Source organism: Sceloporus undulatus, chromosome 6 (genome assembly GCF_019175285.1).
Source record: "Sceloporus undulatus isolate JIND9_A2432 ecotype Alabama chromosome 6, SceUnd_v1.1, whole genome shotgun sequence".
Classification (NCBI taxonomy): domain Eukaryota; kingdom Metazoa; phylum Chordata; class Lepidosauria; order Squamata; family Phrynosomatidae; genus Sceloporus; species Sceloporus undulatus.
Window position 1 is genome coordinate 42422722 of NC_056527.1, and position 21203 is coordinate 42443924.

At 39.3% G+C, this 21203-nt stretch overlaps 1 protein-coding gene across 4 annotated transcripts in view; it reads right to left on the bottom strand.

Annotated features, from left to right (window-relative positions):
- The window catches only part of SKAP2 (src kinase associated phosphoprotein 2), a 149263-nt gene that overhangs the window by 32530 nt on the left and 95530 nt on the right, over positions 1-21203 (bottom strand). For all 4 annotated transcript variants that reach the window (XM_042474654.1, XM_042474651.1, XM_042474653.1 and 1 more), the window contains exon 10: positions 1176-1262. In XM_042474654.1, the coding sequence (XP_042330588.1) occupies positions 1176-1262 (87 nt within the window). The remainder of the gene's footprint in view (positions 1-1175; positions 1263-21203) is intronic.

Consider the following 21203-nt stretch of genomic DNA (forward strand, 5'->3'; position numbering starts at 1 on the left):
CATGCTCTCAAAGGAAGGGCATAGCAAAGATACTTCCTGAACACACTCCTCATCCTCCCTTTCTCTGACAGTAGTGGAAGAATGATGTGGAGCAAAAATGACCAGAAACATAACCCAAGGTTCATTCCTTTGCAGGAACACATTATAAAAATGCACCACCCATTCAGCTGCTGTCCTGAGTGTAAAGTGGTGTCTTCATAAGGAATGTTCTTTTGTTCCTCATGTCAGAAACCTAGCCAAGGTTATCAAGAGAAGTTCCTAAAGCACTGGCTTTTTATGATCAGCAAGAAAAACAGTTCCAACCCCAGGGTTTCACATAGTGCATTCAACTCCCCAGCTCCCCTTATCCCCTTCTAGATTCTATGTTAATTAGCACAAAGGCAGGAAGGCAATACAGAGCAAGTTAAGGGATAGAGAAACTGACTGTTTTCTGTGCTGCACCCCATCCTTTTCTGATTTTTATGCTGCCATCACCTTGCGTTCAGCTATCAGTGGACACTGGCATTTCTTAGCCCAGTTCATTTGCTTTCTGAGGTGTAATCATATGCAATGAAGATATGCATGGCCAACATTTAAACAGGCTGCAGATCAATTAGTGGTCTTAAGTTTATCTGATTTTTATCAAAGAAGACAGAGCAGTGGGTCGATTGTCAGAGCCTGTGTCAAGATGACCTTTTCAGAGACGTCTACATTGCTTGTCCCCTGGGCAACTTGTTGTCCCCTGTTAGTCTCTGAATGACAGAAGTCTGTTCTGCTCAAGCACAAAGTATACACAGATGTCTATATTACATTCTTATAGGTTTGACAGCAACTGCATGTTGTATCTATAAACTGTCCTTTAGCAGTGACACTTCCTCAATGATGATAAGCTAATTTATGCAGCTAAATCTCCTTTGTGAAGAAATGAAAGCTAATTGAGTCATTACAAAGTAATTCAGGAAGGAATACCTTGTATAAATTGGCTTACTTTATAAATCCTTCTCAAGCGATTTTCATGCATCCTAAATGGTGCTATTCACATGCTTCTCTACTCCCCCTTCTCCCCACTGCTGTCATTAGAAAACCAGTTAAACTTTCTGGAACTTCAACCCTTTCATTTGTTCTGGAAGAAGGCAAACACTGAAAAGTAAATGCAAAGCAGTCAGTGAGAAGTACAGACAAAGCATGGAGCTTACCCGAAACATTGCTAACAGCCTCCTGACTTTGTTTCTTTGGTTCTTCATCCTTTCGTGGAATGATGGTGACTGTTGTTGGTTCTTCCTCTGTAAATACAAGCAATATTTTCAGACATCTTAGTGCAATGAAAATATAGCTCACTAGAGTGCAGAAAATACAAAGCAAGTTATTTATATGGTGGAAAGGTTGTCCCATAGGCAAAACAGATCCAGCAATGAAATATAGTGAGGATGCTGCCACAGGTGGAACATACTAAGATTAGGGGCACATATGGCATCATATGGGAGCAAAGACCAGTATGTGCCATGCACCTTCTCAACTTGCCTTCTTCTCTTAAGTACACTGGAAAATATTGTCCCATCATCAGACCTGAAACAAAATTAAGCTTTCAGTCTTCTTATGTGTATGCTAGAGTAGACTGCAGTTCTCTCCAACGTCTATGTTGAATGGTATGGAAACAATGTTCCCTTTGCCTCAGACAGCAAAATGTCTTGGGCTGGTCCTGTTCAGAGAGGACAAGTAGACATCAGCAACAGGAGGTTTTCAGTCAACTATGAATCCACCCTGGGTTTTATTCCAGATTTTAAAAGAACCATCTAAGGAGCTGAACCAATTTAAAGATACGGTTTATCGCCTTGGATAGCTCCTATAAAATCTAGAATAGACCTAAGAGTGCATTCACTGTATCACTGACACAGGAATGCCTGTCACACATATCACATGGAATATTCTTAAACACATAAACAGTTAGGCATTCCTCTTGGAAACAAATAATTTTGAAGTACAAATATACCTAGTGTATTTTTATACACATTTTGGTTCTCTAAAGCAGAGAGGGGAATGATTCTAATTGTCATTACTGAGTCTCCAACTGAATATTTAGTTCCAGTTCCCACATTCGTTTTTTAACCTAAGTACAGAAGCCCCCCCCCCCAACAAGGAGACCATCATTCTCATCATTCTCACAGCATTATTCTGTCTCGCTCCCATGTTAGGCTCTAGCCTTCCAATGGTAAGATCTAGCAGCATTTCAAGGCAGCACTAGCTCAACATATTTTGCTGTTTGTAGTAGAGACAAAATTCCAACTCCCCTTATAGGCAGGGGAGACCATTTTTTGTCTCTAACTGTCCTCTCACTGTTAATATGGCAGAGCAGATTTGCATCAAGGTGACAAACTTGAATCATACAATAATACACACATACTATCCAGCACATTACACAATAAAGTCAATGAAACCTAACATCTCCAAATCACATACTGAAGTCTTTAGGATTAGTCCTAAAAATACAGTAGTACAGATTACAGTACTTCACTAGTTTTTAAGGTCACTTAATAAAATCCAAGAGAGCCAGAGTGGTTCAGTGGTATGGGTGGTGGACTAGGACTTTGGGGGAGGAAGGTCTGAATCACTGCTCTGCCATGGAAATTCACTGGGTAACCTTGGGCATGTTTTGCTCTCTCATCCTACGAAGGCGGCAGTGGCAAACCTCTCCTAAATAAATATTGACAAGAAAACCCTATGATACGGTAGCCATAAGGCAGATAACAACTTCAATTAAATCCAAATAGGCCAAGATGGTCAAGGGCTAGCTGAGAAAACAATAGTCCATCTCAAATTGTGTGGAATCCAAAGGTGGAAATTACTAAGTATGGCCCTATCCCTCGCCTAAATCTGTGCTAGCATTGTGACTGCATCTCTGGGTTGGATTTTTTTTGGACATGGCATAACTTGGCTCTTCCTTCATCTCACTTCTTCTTCACAACTTTTTTTGGTTCTTCTTTAATCTCAGCAAGCACAGCAGTTCTTCCGGCACATTGCTCTGTCAGCAGACTTATCAGATTTGGTGGTAGCAGAGGCATCTCACAATATTCATTCATTCATTTATTTGATTAATATTTGTCTCAGAACTCTGATACAAGATGAGTCACCATTTAATTAAAAGGAAGAGGAGGAGGAGGAGCAGTAGCAGCTGTTGTAGTTTTTTAAAAAAAGACACATCTAATTGGGCTGCTGTACAGCAACACAGTAGCAATTGCAACTTGGACAGGCCACAGACCCTATTGCCCACACATAGCCATTACCACCCTTTGTCTTGCAGTAAAGATTCCAGAAAAGAATGGATGGGAGGAGAATACCACTGCAAACCCTGAATACAGCCTGAACTCCCAAAAGAACTGTCTATTTCCATTTGTCTGTTGGAAGGACCTTTATAAAACATTTTCAAGTAATTTAATCCTTTGGAGTTATTTTTCATTGTTTTTTAAAACATGTTTATTACAGTTTCATTGATAACTCATAAAAAACTCTGCTTCACAGATCTGAGTGTCTGTTAGCTTGACAGAGAAAGCAAAATCACAAAGGCAACAAACCTAGACTCATTTCACTTGTCTTGTCTGCTGAAACCATGATAATTGAAACTGACAGACATGCCTAATGCCACAGGGCAGACCTACAACTCCTGCAACTGGAGTCTTGCCATTCCTATAGATAGATAGTGAGAGATAGACAGACAGGCAGGCATGCATGAGAGGGCATTGTCTCACTTGGGTGGGAGTAGCTCTGTAACTTTTGCCCTCAGTTTACTGTTCTTGTTTTTTAACAGTATCAACTGGAAAGGTCTGCAATGGTTTGGAAAGTCTGACACATGGTGACTGGTTTGCAGGGCTCAAACAATAATGCTTAAATTAAGTTAAATTACTTAATCCTTGTCAACACCATGGGCACATCTCTTCAGATATCTAGGTGTCACAGTATTAGAACAGTGACTTTGATCCCAATATACAGTTGCCCCTTCCAACTCGTCGGGGATCTGTCCCGCGAACATGGCAACTTGAACATATGTAAGTCCCATAGAGAATAATGGCATCAATGCCCACGGTGCACGTGCCCATTTTAAAGATAACAGCTTGTCACTCCCACGAAGAGCGAGATCGCAGACTCCAAGTGCACACGTATGGAGGGATAACTGCATAGCATTATTCCTTCCTACAGATTTAAAGGATCTTGAAAGGATCTGTATCTTGAAAGATGAGATATTTTTTAAAAAGATGCATGCATGCACGCACACACACGCGCACACACACACATATGCAAGCACACAGTGTCCAGACTGGCATACAAGTTCAATCCAGTCATTCAGTCTCATTAACCATTAGCAACTAGCTGTGCTCTCTAATAGCAATGTGATGTTGAATTTGGAAAAATTCATTTCTTTATTTCAACTCCCAGATTCCGCCCCCCCCCCCCCCATGATTCTGGAAACTGTATTCCAAAAAATCAAGCTTTGGATGCCAATGTAAAATAAGATGGTATGGATTAATCTGTAATGGTGACACAATTTGGAGGGCTTTGCTCCTTTTCCATTTTATTTAACAATCTGTAGCTCACTCGAGGTCCAGGAGGAGAGGGTCACGTTGAATTTAGAAACAGGAAATGCAGTTCATAATTTCTGCCCAGACATAAAGCTCCTTGGGTGGCCATGGACACATCTACAGCTACACAGCCTATCAGATAAGAGCTGTGTACAGATAAAAGGACTTCAGTTCATGCATGGAATGGAACAGTGGTATGGAAATGTTTAACAAATGATACAGCTTCCTGTTGCTGGCTGCTTTTAAAAAAAGCCAAGTAGCAACACAGACAAGAGAAGAAATGCCTTTCTATATACCATCAGGGGCACCAGGAGGCACTCTCATCCTGTGGCTCATACCCCAGGAAAAAGCATTCCCATCCCCCATCAGTCTCCTTTCCATTGGGCATCACATTCCTAATTACGTTCCACTGCATAACCACTCATTAATATGCAGCACACTGCAGATGAGAGCTTTCACTACTAAAACACTGTCGAACTATTCTGTGGTGGCATCCACTCACAGCAGTAATGCCAGCAATTTTCATATGGGTGTCTCTCTCTAATAGTGGGCGTCTCTCTCTAGTATTAGAAAAGGATTTTAAAATGCAATATCTGACTGTAGCTATAAGTAACTAAGATAGCCACTCTACTACTTAACCCCTGCACTTGCCAACTAGAACACAAAAAATTCTAACCTTATTTTTCCCTGATTATTAATTTAAATAGGATCAATGTACACTGTGACTCAGAGTAAAACAATAATAAGAGTAACAGAAGGGTGCATGTATGTGAGCAGACATGGTAAAAAATAAAAATAAGAAAGGAATAAGTTCCCTGCCACAAGAAAGTTAAAATCTAAATGATCATAGTTGTTACACATGAAGGTTTTTGAAAGATTTTGTGGCACCTTAAAACAAACATATTACTGTAGCATACGTTTCTTGTAACTTAGACCCCCTTCTTTCATTATATGCATGAAGTGTATAACAGCCCTGGTGGTGCAGTGGCTGCCTGTACTGCAGCTACTGACTCACAAACCAGGTTGTGAGTTCAATACCAGCCAAGGCCTCAAGCTCGACTCAGGCTTGCATCTTTCCGTAGGTCGCTAAAATGAGTACCCAGCTTGTTGGAGGCAAGCTTACAGTTGTAAACTGCTTAGAGACTGCTTAAGTGGTATGAAGCGGTATATAAATGAAGCTGCTATTGCTATACTGACTGTGTTTGTGCATGATTACATGTGAGAATATGAGAATGGGGGAAGGCAGAAGAGATTTATAGAAAATAAACTGTATACAGTCAGGCCAATGGGAAGTGGTTCAGCTAATTATGGATCTTGGGCCAGAAATCCAGGGCATCACAGCCTGCAAAGAACACACACGTAGAAGCAAATGATATAGGGAACATTGGGGCCTGGGCTTCTTTCACATTACGTATTTATAGCCATTGAATCCGCTGTAAGAGAAAGGGCTGCATGGAATCCTGGGATTTGTACTTTAGGAAGCACTAGAGATCTCTGGCTGAAAATGCTAAATTGTTGTTGCATGCCTTCAAGTCATTTCCAATTTATAGCAACCCTACATAAACCTATCATGGAGTTTTCTTGACAAGATTTGTTCACAAGGGGATTGTTTTTGTCGTCCTCTGAGGCTGAGAGAGTGTGACTTGCCCAAGGTCACCCAGTGGGTTTCAATGGCTGAGGATTTTAACCCTGGTCTCCAAGAGTCGGATAAAAACCACTCCCTAAACTGCAAGTCCAGATGTGAAAGCTGGACAGTGAAGAAAGCAGATAAAAGGAAACTTAATGCATTTGTATGTCATCCTGGAAAAGAGTGCTGAGGATACCATGGACAGCCAAAAAGACAAACAAGTGGGTCCCTGAGCAGATAAAAGCCTGAACTCTCCCTTGAAGCCAATATGATCAAGCTGAGGCTTTCATATTATCATGAGAAGGCACATCTCATTGGAAAAGACAATAATGCTAAGAAAGGTGGAGGGAAGCAGAAAGAGAGAAAGAACATACACCAGATGGGCAGACTTAATCAGGGAGTTATGTGGGGCTGAAATTACAGGACCTAAGAGAGTAGTAGAGGACAGGGGGTCATGGAGATGTCTCATCCACAGGTCGCCATGAGTCAAGGATGACTCAAGAGCAGTTAACAACAACAACAACAAACTGCAATTCCTAGGGTTCTGTAGGATGCAGCTATGGTAGTTAAATTACAGTTGTATAATGTGAAAGGGCCCCGGGTTGTCATGGATATGTTGGGGCCTAACAAGACTCATGCTCTTCCCTATAGCATCATTTGTTTCATCTTAATTTAAATATCTGGAGAGCCAGGCATACATATAGATGGTTACAGATAAACTTTCTGTTATTTTTTTCTTTTAAAATAGAAATATCACTTTCTGCAGGATGTTATTCCATCTGCTTATTTACCTGTGTTTATAATCAGGGCAGCAGAAAGAGATTCCATTTCCATCCCCAGTCACAACAGCACTATGATTTAAGTTTGTTTTCAAATGCAAAACTATACGTGCTCAGTTTTTCATTTTCATCAAGGTTGGAAAACTTTTTTGTCATTTGCATCAACATTTCAAGAATATAGAAGTAGCTTTAGAAGCACAGAATATGGGGCAGGGGAGGCAATGTAACTGGTTCTTTCACAACTGTACTAACACAACATGGTTATCAAAAAGGGGGCACCCTGAGAGATCATGGCCCCATTCACACTACGAAATAACCCAGTTTGGTCATTTCCCTGTCGTTCAGACTTGCTCCAACTACAGTCGGTGCAGTCTGTGGGGGGACGGGGATGGGACCGAAAAGCCCATTTAAACCGGTGCATTTGGCACCGGATTCCTTACCAGTTCTTTTTTTAAGAACCTCAACGATCTGCATCTCTGATAGTATGTGTAAGGCATTGGATTGATTCGGATCATGCAGCCACTATTCAGGAAATGGGGGCATCTCCATTTTGATCTGGAACAGTGGCCAATGGAAACTTTAGACCGGATTTAAATGCCATGGAGAGATTCGCTGCCTTAAAACGTAGTGGGAACAGTGAATTGATTTTGGACTGATTCACAGATGTGAATCTCCCATGCAAAAAACTTAAGTGTGATTGGTCCCTATAAAGTCCAAGGGCTAAAATTATCCAGTTGCTTCATTGCCCTAAGGCCATACATTGTGTGACATTTTCATGCAAGGCTCAACCAGTTGCAAGGTTAGTACAATGACTTAAAAGGAAAATTCAAACTGGATGAATATAAAAATCTGCTCAGGTTGTGCACCATCACCATAAAACAGGTAATCTCCAAGACAACTATGAATGTAAAGCAAACAATTCCACCACCACTACCTTCTTCAAAAAGCTCTAGTACTCATTAAGATACCACCATTAGCCCTTATTAATAACCTATTTAACAGCAACAAGAACTAATGTGTTACATTAGGTAAGAGACACCATGTCATTGTGCAATATTAATTAATATCTCAGATAACAACAATTTGTTGGTTAATATATTCTACTCAATACTTTAATAACAGTAAACAAAAACAGCTGAGCTATGCAGTAAAATCAATCAAACCACACAGATGGTTATAAGGTTTTCATTATGTGGTTTCCATAGCAATCATATTGCAAATCTGGAAGCTCCTTGCAAATAAGCAGCTTGTATTTACATGCCTTTCTGCTGCACTGTGGAATTCTTCAACATGTGAATTTATTATTCTGGTCACATTAGAAGGATCAGTGGGATACAATTTGAAAAGTCAAGATTACTGCAGATATTTAAGACTAATGTTTGTAAGGAATGGGTGTCTGTCAGTAGCTTTGTTTGCAGCACAGTGATGTGAATACTTTGGCTGTTTTGTTCGGAGTGACCTCAGCAAATTAAGTAGTCTTTCTTGTTTAAATTTCTTGTTTAAAAACTGGACCTATGAAACAATATTTTAAAACACAACAAGAATTCTGTGGATATTTAATGTAGGCCCAGTCCTGCTATGATAGGGAGGGAGGAATAGATTTTGTTGCTCTTCTCAACAGCCAGTACAAAAAATATGTATCTTATACCTGAGTTTAAGAATATGTTTATTAATCACAAGTTCTCATAAGCCAGAAAGCCAAATTTTTCCCAATTCCTCTTTTCAAGTAAAAATACTCAGGACATTTGTGCCTGATATATTATTATTGTCCTGTGCCTTCAGGTTATTTCTGACTTATAGAGACTTTAAGGCAAACCTGTCAAGGGTTTTTTTCTGGCAAGATTTGTTCAGAGGCAGTTTGCCACAGCCTTCTTGTGATACTGTGAGCATGTAAGAATCCAAAGTACAGCCAATGGGTTTCCATGACCAAGCTGATCTACCACCACTATACCATGCTGGCTATATAACTATAAAGATTACAGTACTATCTATACCAGACCTACACAACTTGGCAGTCAGAAGGGGCCAAAATTAAAATAGGTTAACTTCTTTGGGCTGCAGACAGGTTTTAATTAAATATTAATTAATAATTAATAATAATTAATATTATTAATATTACTTCCATCCTCCTCCTCCTCTACCTGGCTTTTTCCTCGAAAGAAAGGCAAGCAGCAGAGTAGCACTGCAAGTGTTCACCCATCCTCATCCTCCACCAGGCCTTCTCCTCCAGCGGAGTGTAGGGCAGGTATGTGCCCATCTTCTTCCTCCTTCGCTGCCCAGCCTCCTCCTTAGGAGGTGGAGGAGTTTTGCTCGGCAAGCATTTGCCCATCCTTCTCCTCTATTGCCTGGCCTTCTCCTCAGGAGATGACCAAGCAGCAGAGGAGCCTTGAAGTCGTTCCACATCCTCGCGGGCTACCTAAAATCCTTTGGTGGGCCACATGTGGCCCCCAGGCCATATGTCGTGCACGCCTAATCTATACAAAGCTAAAAATCAGGCTACAAGTTCTTTATGATTCATTGTCATTGCTATCCATGCCCTGGGGAGAAATTAACAAAAGAGAAATAGCATACTTTCTTTTATTGCTCTAATCCTGTTACTGTAAAAAGCCTTGAAACCCATTAAAAGAAACAAATATATGAATATATACAATAAAACATGTTTAGATACATTTAAGTGGGATTCTTTGTAAATCTGCAAATGGAAACTGTTCAAAAGTCTTGAAATGGGACACCCAAGCTATAAGGCAAGCTGAAAAAAACAGGACACAGAAGGGGCAAAGCTAGTTTCAACTAATCTTCTGGAGCAGATTGTATATACCTCAGATGAGAAACTGAGATCATGAGGCTGACAAGTAAAACCAGCTAACTGTCTAATCAACTGGGTTAGGCTAATTGCATTCATTGAACAATAATGAAGGGAGCTCCTTTTTACCACTTTCTAATTTGAGGTAAGACCATTATTCCACATATAGAAAGGAAATCACATTTCCAGGGCCTCTTTTTCTATAATCTACTGTGGAAATGTCTGGTTCTATTTTTCCATACGGTATCAACACCTCATGTTCTACTACACAATCCCTAAGTAACCTATCCATTAACACTGTGAATACCACTTTTATTACTCATGTTGTAGTAAATGTAAATAAAAGAACAATAAATGCATTCTAAGTTTCTGCTTTCCAGTGTGGAAGTCTTCTTTTTTGGTGTTTTATAAAACCCAAACTTCTGGAAAGCCCACAAAACATTTTTCTGTCTCAGCAATTGATGTTTTAGTGCATCTGTGTTTGTGTGTTTGCATGTGCAAAACTGTAATGTTAAATAACATCTTGTTTTAATAAAGGCTATTACTACTCTGAACACATTAAGGATACAAAGCAGGATATAGCAGGACATAAATCCAAACACACACACTTATGGCCCTCTCTCTGAATTCTGAGGGGTAAAGAGTGGGACCATGCAGAGGAATAAAGAAGGCTCAGGAAACACTAAACTTCCTGATGACTGCCACTGGTCTCTGTGGGTGGCCAGAGATCTGCAAAATTTCCATGGAAGTCCTAGGCATGGTTAGTCTCAACTCCTGCTGGCTCTGCAGGGTGGCACATCTCTTGAAAAAGCAATCAGCAGGGCTTAGAATAAAGCATTTCCTGGCACTTCTGAATTTCCCCATGTAAGACTATAATTTGGTCCAGCAATAGGCAAAGCAAAGTTAATTAAACAAAGCCAAGCATAAGATGACTGCTGAGAGAGGTCAGATGAGGTAGAAAGAAGAAGAAACCTGCCATGTACTAATTATTTACCCATAAAACAGGTTTATATAAATGCCTTTGTTCAGTTCTTCTGTCGCACATACTTATGGAAAACAAGCCCCATGGAAAACAAGCCCCATAAAAATTAAGTCAAAGCAAACACCTGTTCCTTAAGCAGTGCCCCACTAACAGACCCCAGATTAAAGCATGGGGTGATGGGAGAATCAAATTCAAAAGAAATGAAGTTATTTTGGATTTTATAGCAATTTAACTACTTCCAGATGATGGCTCAAAGACTGGAGGAATTTGTAAGAAAAATCTTTTAAAAGGAAGATGGAAGAGCGACAAAAAAAGGAGGAGGAGGAGAAAGGAAATGTGCCAGCACCTTTAAGACTAACTGGTATTTTATTTTTGGATGAGCTTTCATGAATATAAATAAACCCAATTAACTTCTTTGGATGCATTACTAATTAGTAATGTGTCTCTATATTAAAAATAATTTACTTGGTATTTAAAAATTAACAACAAGGAAAGCAGAATGTGGAGTTTTTACAGAACAAAATGAGTATTTTGAGATGCTTGTCCAGGGTCAATATTGTCATCTCCTCCTCACAGGTTTGTTGCAAGTATTAAAGCATTTTGCATGTTTGCTATACTTTATTTACATTTTATTTCACTTTTGTAAAAACATCCTGGAAGTTATGTTGGAGGAAAGTACATAAATTTATTTATTAAATAAAGAATAAACGGGGAAAGCACACACACTCATACAAACATCGTGGTACACAATTAAGCCAGAAGAAAGCACACTGAATTCTAACTAGTTTCAATGAGAGATAATGACGCACATATTCAATCTCCTCCATTAGAATCATAGATTGTTTCTGTAAAACATGTTAAGCATTTACAGTGGGTTTAAGCCAATTTTTTTGCAGTTCTTGTATGTATGTGCACCTTTATATACATGGAGAACCACGAATTTCATTGGGTTTTCTTAGGCAAGGAAGACTTAGAAGTGGTTTTGACAATTCCTTCATCTGAAATATAACAGCTCCTGGTATTCGTTGGCAGTTTTCCATCCATTTTGATGCACACTGACTTAGGAGATGAACAATACATACTGATCCAAACATCTTGATAACTGAAAGGATCAGAGACAACAAATTCTTTTGCACACCTGCTATCAATGGTATATGCTGGAGAGAAATCACAGTACTAGGCTGCCTAAAATCATGTCTGGGCTGAGTTCTAGAAAGATTACAGAGAGAAACAGATGCAACCATGCAACTAAACTAAAGGCATCTGAAGGAATCAAAGGCATACCTCAGTGGGTTCTCCAGTGACTGTATGGGAAAAAGTGAGATGACAGATGTTGGATTTGTTGTTAAGTTTCATAAGACCTGCTTGTAAAGTTATATTATAGCATTGTGGATATTTTCAAAAGAAAAAAAAAAAGCCCACATCAGTTAGACATGGTATTGGCTTGTTTTGTTTTGACCTTTACAATGCCCTCTTGAGAGAAAGTATTGGCTTCATAAGCACAGTTAAAGGTCATCAACACAAACATGGATATATGCACACAATGATAATGGGGCATATTGCAATAAAACCTTATACACAAGTTTTAGTCCCTATTATTACACGTTACAGCGATGTAAGGAAATTTTGATCTGCAACAAACGCTATGTCTGCACCAACAAAGCTTTGTCAAAATCTACTTGGTCAAGACTAGCATAGGTATACTGCAGCATTGTTGTTTCATTTTTTGTCTGAACCTGTCCAATGGATATCAAAACAGATCTTGTAAGCACTTGGGTTTTTTCATGTAAAGCTTCATTTCCTCTTTCATTTGACTCCTGAAGGTACAAAGTTACTCAGTAGCCAAATTTATTTTACCTCAAAGCTAGGAAAAGGTATTTTTTTTACCACTGCTCCTAGATTTGGGGTTTCCAGAAGATCACCAAAAAACCAAAAACAAATACCACCAATTCATTCATATCCACCAGAGGAAGAGGATCAAATAGATGTTATCGATCATGCCTGGAGAATATGTATGTGTCCCACAATCTCTAGCTACCAAATGTCCCTCTTGTGGTCACCAAAGGGAGAGGCAATGGCCTTCTATTATGTTTAGATTGTGCACTATAAGCTGCTCAACTTTGTCAGCAAGAATGCAGTTCGTGACTTAGCATTTTTTGTCCTCCTTCCCAACTTTTCTTTTTATCTTGTGACTTTTAAATAGGAGTCCTGAAGGCAGGGACTGCCTCACCTCCAATATAAGTAAACTAATCTGGGACTGTCCATGGATGAAGATCAGGGTAAACACTCATTAAAAACTTTTGTTTACTACAGGCAGCTGTTCCAATCCAACAATTATCATTTCTTTGTTGTGATTTTACCACAACATATTCCTTTGGATTAGTGGCAAGAACTGTGAAAAGAACCCTAAGGAGAATTCTATAATTGTTTACTTTAAACATCAGCTCTGTCTTATAGTCTTATAGTCAATGCTGACTCTTCTGGAAACTGAAACAAATTTTTAAACTAGTTTGCAATGACATGATGATCTGCTGCTCTTTTTAAAAATGAATAGATTATTTGCAAATGCTTTTGGTGATCTTAAGATGGCTTCTGATCGGGGAAGTAAAGTACTGTTATTCTCCAGGCCTTGGGTTCATGGCTAGAAGGACCATTTATTTCTTATATAGGTGGGAACACAAGTAAGTGCTATTTTTGGACTATAAATGTAGCAGTGTTCTCTAGCACTTGTCTACCAAGTCACAAACTATCTAGGACCTATTCAAAGACATAACTCTATTAGTCTGTTTCAGCATAAAGAGAAATAAAGGAATCTGATAGCACCTTTGAGACTAAGGGGCAAAACAGACCAGCACAATATGCCGGTTTGAGGGTGGCATATGGCGTAGCGGTTAGATGATGCCCACCCTGATGATGCCCCCAAGCCAGTGTCATGCTGCCCGCCAACCAGACAGCGGGCAGTGTTGTGGCACTCTGGCGCCACAGCATTTATACACTGCACACTGCAAGAGCACCGAAAAGCTGGCACCACAGCAGAAAAGCTGCCCTTGGCCGCTTCCTTTTGTGAATGAAAAATGCCAGATTGACGCAGCAGCATGTGGTTGCTGTGACCCCAATCCAGTAATCAAAGGGGCAACGTCAAGCTGCCCCTTTAGGGCTGTCTGTACCAGCACTAACTGATGCCAGCCCACTACATCAGAGGCAAAAATCCACAGAAGCTTATGCTAGTAATGTGTTTTTCTCAGTTAAATTCAAAGGTGCAAGACGATTGTTTTAAGGATTTTTATCAAGGACTCGCCCACTTTAAATATGTTCTCCATATTTCAGAAGTTAGTTCCTTTCAGAAGTTAGTTCCATACAAGTTAGTTATTTCTGAACTAACTTTGGCCCAGCTTCTCAAAGATGTTTTCCTCTGTTTGGTGTTTTAAAACACAGACACAGATTTACTTTGCAACTTACATTCTAAATGTGTGTATAAGGCTTTTGCAAACAAGAGTGTTCACATTCATTCCAATAAGAAGAGCAATTGAGAAAATGTATATGCAGCAGCTCCCTACATAAAAGAATAATGACTGGCAACTGTCCAAATGGCTCTGTAAGATAGGGGACCTGTGGAGACCAAGGAGATGGAAATAGCAAAGGGAGAAAAACAGAGGAACAGAATGGCACTTATTTAATTTTAATTTCTTGTCACACAAGCAGTTGCTCTCTAGGATTTATAACCAGTGGTTTTCACATGCTTGACATCAACTATCAAGCCCTTCATTTTATTTTATTTTGAAGAAATGTTTGAGACATTGACAGAAGACTAAATCGTACCTTTAACCCAAACCTGTAAGTAATATTCAAACAGGAGAGTCAAAAACCCATTAACTGAAATGGATTTGGGGGTTCAAAATACAACATGTTGGAGAGATTAAATGGATCAACAAGAAAAGAGATGCATAAAATGTACTTCTAATAGGATTAGTCCTTGATGAATTGTTGCCATTCACACAAAGCCATGAAACACAAAATTTTCCATTGCTTGACTGTAGACTAACAATGAAACTCTTGCCTTTGCTAGTGATACAATGCGCATCAAAGCATCATGAACTACACTCAGATTGGTAGAAATATAGAAACGTGATCATTTTAGTTCAATATAATATAACCTATGAACCTTACAGTAAACTATTTATTATATGGATATTGAACTGAGTATATATGTAGCCTATTTCACATCATTATCCTGTGTTTAATGAGAACTTGGAAAATCACTTCTAAAAGTAATTTATTCCTGTCACTCATTATAGATTTTTAAGAAATAATCTATTTTTGTTATTCATTACAATGTTGGAAAATTAACTGGAATGCTTGTTGCTTTTTCATTATCTGTACGGGGTGGATGAGGAACTTATGGCTGTTGAGAGAATGGGATAAGACTTGAAAGATTACTGTCAAAATTCCTCTTTAAAAAAATCTTTAAATGCCTGTGAAACATCATGGTAAAAAGTAACCTGAATATGTTACTCATTACATCTCTCAAAGTGTGACATCTTAACTGTTGCATTATTTGTGGATTGCAATTTCTCCTCACATTACTCCCTATGAAGATTGCAAATCCATGTTTTTTCAAACCGCCACTTCTAACGTAATATTTTGTGCCTTATGTACATGATTAATCATGAAGCAAAAAAGTCTTCATGTTACATGACATCTTCCATGCATGTTTATCACACACATACTCAAAAAGGAGACTTGTAAGAGATGCCTGAAAATTAAATATCTCATATTGTGACAAATGTGGTTTGGGAGAACAGGTAGCATTGGGGAGAACCACTGTCTCTCCCACTTTGTGGATCATACATGTGTTTAATACAGTAAAATTCATTTCCTGTTCTTTGTCTGAGTAGATTCATTTCTTAATTTAAGGGGAGGGGGGGTAGGCAAGTTGTTTCAGCATAGCTCACTTCAGAAAAAGGAAACACAATGCAGTTTTTGGCATGCTTCCACAGGAAAGGTCTGGTTCCCAGATGCCTCTCTCTAAGCTGCTTTAGTCATGTGAAGCAACTGGTGTTTATGCATTCTCTGTGCTGACAGCACAGTGACAAGAAATTCAACCAGAGAGAACATTTGCCATATTTTCATTCAATGTCAACATAATTAGATACCCTGTTGTTGTTTTTCCTGGCAGTTTGGAATTACTTTGCCCTATACATTTGCTTGTATTTTATTCTCCTGGTGCTGAAATTCTTTATTTCACAAACTAGTTAAAAGGTTAACTAATACTATAGAAACAAAAGCCAAAAAAGCAGAACAAACAAAAAAGTGTGACTCCCCCGCCCCACCACACATACAAGAAATGTTCACTGTCAGTTTGCATATCATCAAATGTTGTGCAATACTCATATCCAAAGAAAAGAGGTGCCTGCCCCAGCTCTATGTTTGACAGTGTTGCTCTTTGGATCTACTTATAAAGACTGGATTGTACCTCTTGGACACATGCAGCCAAACACTAAGTCACAATGACAGTCACTGCTCCTTTATAGCATACAACATTTGTGGCAAAGCAAAAATTCTACAGTTGTGTTATTACACAGTAGTTCTCTCCACCCTCTCTTTCAGATTATTTTCAGCACTTGAAAAACCATTAGATTTACGCTATCTCTTGTGTGTGTTTCCTTTTATCATAATGAGCACTGAGTAATTCCCTCCAAGGAAAACCATTAAGTGATATCCAAGATGGCAGAAAATAAATAAATGAATTAAACAGAAGTGGGCTCTGCCAACTTAAAGGTTTGAGAGGTAATTTAGTAGCAACACCAGTGAATGTTCAATGAGCCTATCTTAACAACTGGCAGTAACTCTTGGAGTTGTAGCCTTGTTTGGGTATTCTTTCCAATGTCTCTTGCAGCCACCATCTGTCATCTTCTGATGTTATGTCTGAGTGAAGTGCCAACATTGCACATGAAACAGAGATCCGACAAGAGTCTTCTTTTTCAACTGGCAAAGTAGTTTAAACAATATCAAACATATGGAAGAACACTTTCTTAGTTACTACAGTGCTGTCAAACAGAAGAAGAGGAGGCTGTTCTCTTATAGACTGGAAAACTGTCACTGAAACATACTCCCCCCCCCTTATGGTGGCTAATTATTTATAAACAATTAATATTTAGTGGAATTTGGTGCAGAAAAAGCAGAGGAAAGAAGAGTGCTTTCCATAACAGTTAATAAATACTGTATAGAGTTGGTTCTAATTAATTCCTTTCTCCAATAATTGAGTTATAATTACATGACACTATTTAATGACATTATGTCTGTAACTGTAACTTAATTTGACTACTGGTATAGTTATGGGATGTGGCTTCACTCAATGGAGGAACTTCACATGGGTTCTAACGCCAACTCATGCTGCTGACTCATGCTGTATTTGTGGTTGTTTAGTTAATGACAATATAAACAGGAACAGGGGGTGGTCAGATTTTTTTTTTTAAATTAAAGGTAACTGAGTTACTTTTGAGAAATATGAAAGCAATAAGCTTTGGAATTGTAACTTCAGTGGCAAGCAAACAAAAACACATCTCAAACCCCACTTGAGGACAAATTCAAGTGGAGAAACAGTGACTGGAGAAAAAGTTAAGCATCTTTCCTCTGTCATGATTTCACTTAACATTGCTTCTTTTGAATGAAAGGCTTTTTATATTTTTAAACAGCGGCTCTGTTACATCCCAAAACAAAACTAAACACCTGAAAGATGGAAGAGGAAAAGACAAGAGCTACAAAAGACAGAGGAAATGGCACATCAAATAAGGCTATCATTAGGGCGCAAAAAATGATAGAGCAAAGACACAAGGTTGAGAAGCGTCACAAAACAGGACAGCCATGAAGGGCTCCAGAGAGTACAGTACTGCTCTTATGAACTGCTGTTACAGATAAAGGGACAGCCTAATATATTTTTCATAACACCGTACTGATTTATGTGTAGTCAAAAATGGCACCTTCTCTGCACAACTGGGAGGTGACAGGAGACTGTCTCCCTGAGTACTTTTGAAAAGTACTCCCTCATAAAACTTTTAAAGCGATAATGGCAGGAAAGTCACTTAAGTAGACTAATTAAGATTGCATGCTCAGTGGATGCTAAGTATAAGTTGGGAAAGGTGAGACATGGAAGCATAGGTGGGAGAGGTAAGAGAATGGAGAGCTTGGAAAGGTTACTTTTGGACTATCACTCCCAGGATTCTATATGCAACTAGGTGAGTATGGGAATTGTAGTCCAAAAAGGGAATGCACAGGTTTTTGGGGCAACAAATGAGACTTACGTTTCAGGTTTCCACTGACATGTTTTTCTCTACTAGGACAATGACCCCAATATTAGAACAGCAGTGGCACCCCTGAACAAACAGAATGGAGATGTCTTTCTGGAGAAAAAATCTAGCATCTTTAAAAAATGAAAGTATTTCCTCCTCTTTCAAGAAAAAAATGTACATAACTATCAAAGTAGTGATGAGTGACCATGTGAGAAGAGGTTTCTGACTGCACCAAAAGCATACAAAAGGTTCTTATAAACCCAGAATAGCAGTTTCTCAGAAGAGAATATGCATTTGTGCAAATCTATCATGGATGGTCCAGATGAGATTGATTAAACCAAATAATATTAGGTGCAGGTATTCATGATTGGTCAGCCAGTTTTGCCAAATCATCTTCAACGATATCAAAAGGTGCTAAGAAGTCCAGCAAAACCAACAGAGACACACTCTTCTTGTCCTAGCATATGTCACCCACCAAGGTGATCAAAGCTGTGCCATAGCCAATCCGAAAACCAAAAATGGATCTACATAATTCACCTCATCCAGAAATTCCTGGAGCTGGGTTGCCACCACATGCTCTATGGATGTATGACTCTCTGGCTTCTGGAAGGTGGGAATGGAGGGGAGGCCAGAGTTCGTGTTTTGCATATAATGCTAAGAGAATGAACAAGAAGGTCTATACTTCAAGTCACCCTTACTTGTATAAAAAGGTAAGTAAGGCGGGTTACAGACCGCCATTTAGTACGTAATGAATACGTACTAGGGTTAGGAAGGGGCGGTGCTTCCGCACCCCCCTAACCCTAGTTCGTATTCCATACGTACAACATGGCGGCGCCCCTTCCACATGGGGGCCGCCATGTTTACGTATCGGACGCTGTGCGTCCGCACGTGTCACGGCGTCTATGACGTCGTGAGTCTGCCCCTGGCGCCTTGCGACGTCATAGAGGCGCTGCTTAAAGAAGCTCCATTTTGGAGCTTCTTTTTTGCTCCGCAAGGGAGCCGCACGGTGTGGCTGCGGCGGCTCCCTTATGGAGCAAACGGCGGCGGCGGCAGACTGCCTCAAAGTGGCGGTCTATAACCCACCTAAGAATGTTTGCACAATATGCATCAACAACATGTGTGTTTGTCCATAAAAAGCTAACATTATTTTTGAATTATTTAGAATACTAACCTATTCAGATATTCAAGTGTACTAGATGGTCATTTCTCACAAGTGCAAAGGAGCTGCCTAGCTCCTTTTCTAGTTCCAGAAAAATAGTTATCAAGCTATGTTTTGTACCTGCAAAGTGAAGGTAAAATCTAATTTGACATGGGCAGAATTGATCTCTAAACTGTTCCACCAGCAGGATGTGTTAACTGAATACTACTGCCAGCCTTCAGCTCTTTTTCTTTCTTTTAAAAACCAGAAATCCATATGTTGTCTTGATACTGTACATAAAAAAAGTATTTGATTCTGCTTCTTACTTAATAAAAAAATGCCTTAGATTATGGAGCACTGGGTTTTAATAAAACTATTATTTAACTGAGCATTACACTGCTTCTTAATCGCAGACAGGAGTGCCACATAAAGAGATATCTTAGCGTAAGTATTGAGAAACATTCTGCTTTGGATACATAATGTGGCAAAGATAGTCATGAATAAACAAAGTGCTGTTAATGTGTTTCAGCTGTCAAAAATGTAGTCAACAGTGAAAAGGCTCTGATATAAGTAAAATTACTTTTGTCTCTCTAGGATGACAAGATTTGCCAGCATGGGATTCTCTCTCTTGATAGCCGCAGCCAACGTCTGTCACATACCGTTCACATCATATTGGCTTTACAAATCAATAGTGTCAAAAATGCTTTCATGTTGGTCTATTCAAAGGCGTAAGGAGAATGATTGATCAGTACTAGTAATAAGATATCTCATTTTAATACAAAGAAAATTTGTGGAGATGCTAAAATGCTTGATTGGTTTTCTTCCTTCCTTAAAAGTCAAACACATAATGTGAAGGAATTTGTCTACTTTTTTGTGCAAGGATCAATTTCAAATGATAGGGGGAAAGTACTTGAAAAGGATTTGAAGTAACAAAACGTTAAGTTGTGTTACTTAAACATTAAAATACTTGCCTGCACAAAACAACCTTTTACGAATGACTTTTTCGTGTACTGCTCAATTAAGGCATGATTACCTGGGCCACATAAAAGTAACTTTTTCATTGTTGCTCCTCCCCATAAAACATTGCTTCAGCTTCCTGTGGAACAATATTGGCTTGAAGATTTGCTGCTGCAGCAGTATGATCTCTTCCAGCATGATTTGAGGATTCTCAGCTAACCTGAGCAACAAGTAAGAGCTCCCACACTTCAAATACAGCATAAGCAGAGCATGGGGAAAGGGTTGAGGGGCGGGGGCTCAGACTACAACTCTCAGAGTTACATAGCCAGCATTGGGTAACTGCTGGGGAATGCAAAGCAATGGATCAGTTTTCTCAGTTGTGCAGACAGGAATACAAACTGTACATGCATGCCAGCTGGAGGGAAAGGTCTATTTTTCCATGTGCTTTCATTGTACACAGTTTGAACATCTATCTGTACAGACTAATTCACATGACAACCCAAATTTGGGTCAGGGGATCTTTCAGAATCTGTATTAAGAAATCTTGGTACAGAGGTAAGGTTTAAAACACATGCTATAAAAATCTTCACAGTGCAGCTTCCAAAAGGTAAAAGTGCTCCACCATGTTTTGACAACAAATGAAAGCAATCATACCAGCAACTTGAGCTATATTATGATCTGAATGTTTTGGGGGAGGAACATCACAAAGATGATTTATCCAGAATTTGGAAACATTACTTTTTGCACTACAACTCCCAGAATCCCCCCAAATCAGCATGGCAACATGCAGCCATGTTGGCTAGAAGATTCCAAGAGTTGTAGCCCAAACTTTCCCATGCTCTGACTTCATTGTGTCTCAATGAAGTTATGTGAAATCTATTCTTTTGGGGGAGGATCATTGCACCTGTTGGCACCAAAAATGTTATGGAGACAAACGCACTTATGGACTGAAGCTGCAAATGTCACAGGTTTTATTACGTTTGTGACTGATACCAAAGTCCAATTATTGTTGACATTTGGGGTTTGGGGCTGAAATCTTGCAAAGGTCAGTGTGAACAGTGAAGTAATACTCCCTGGA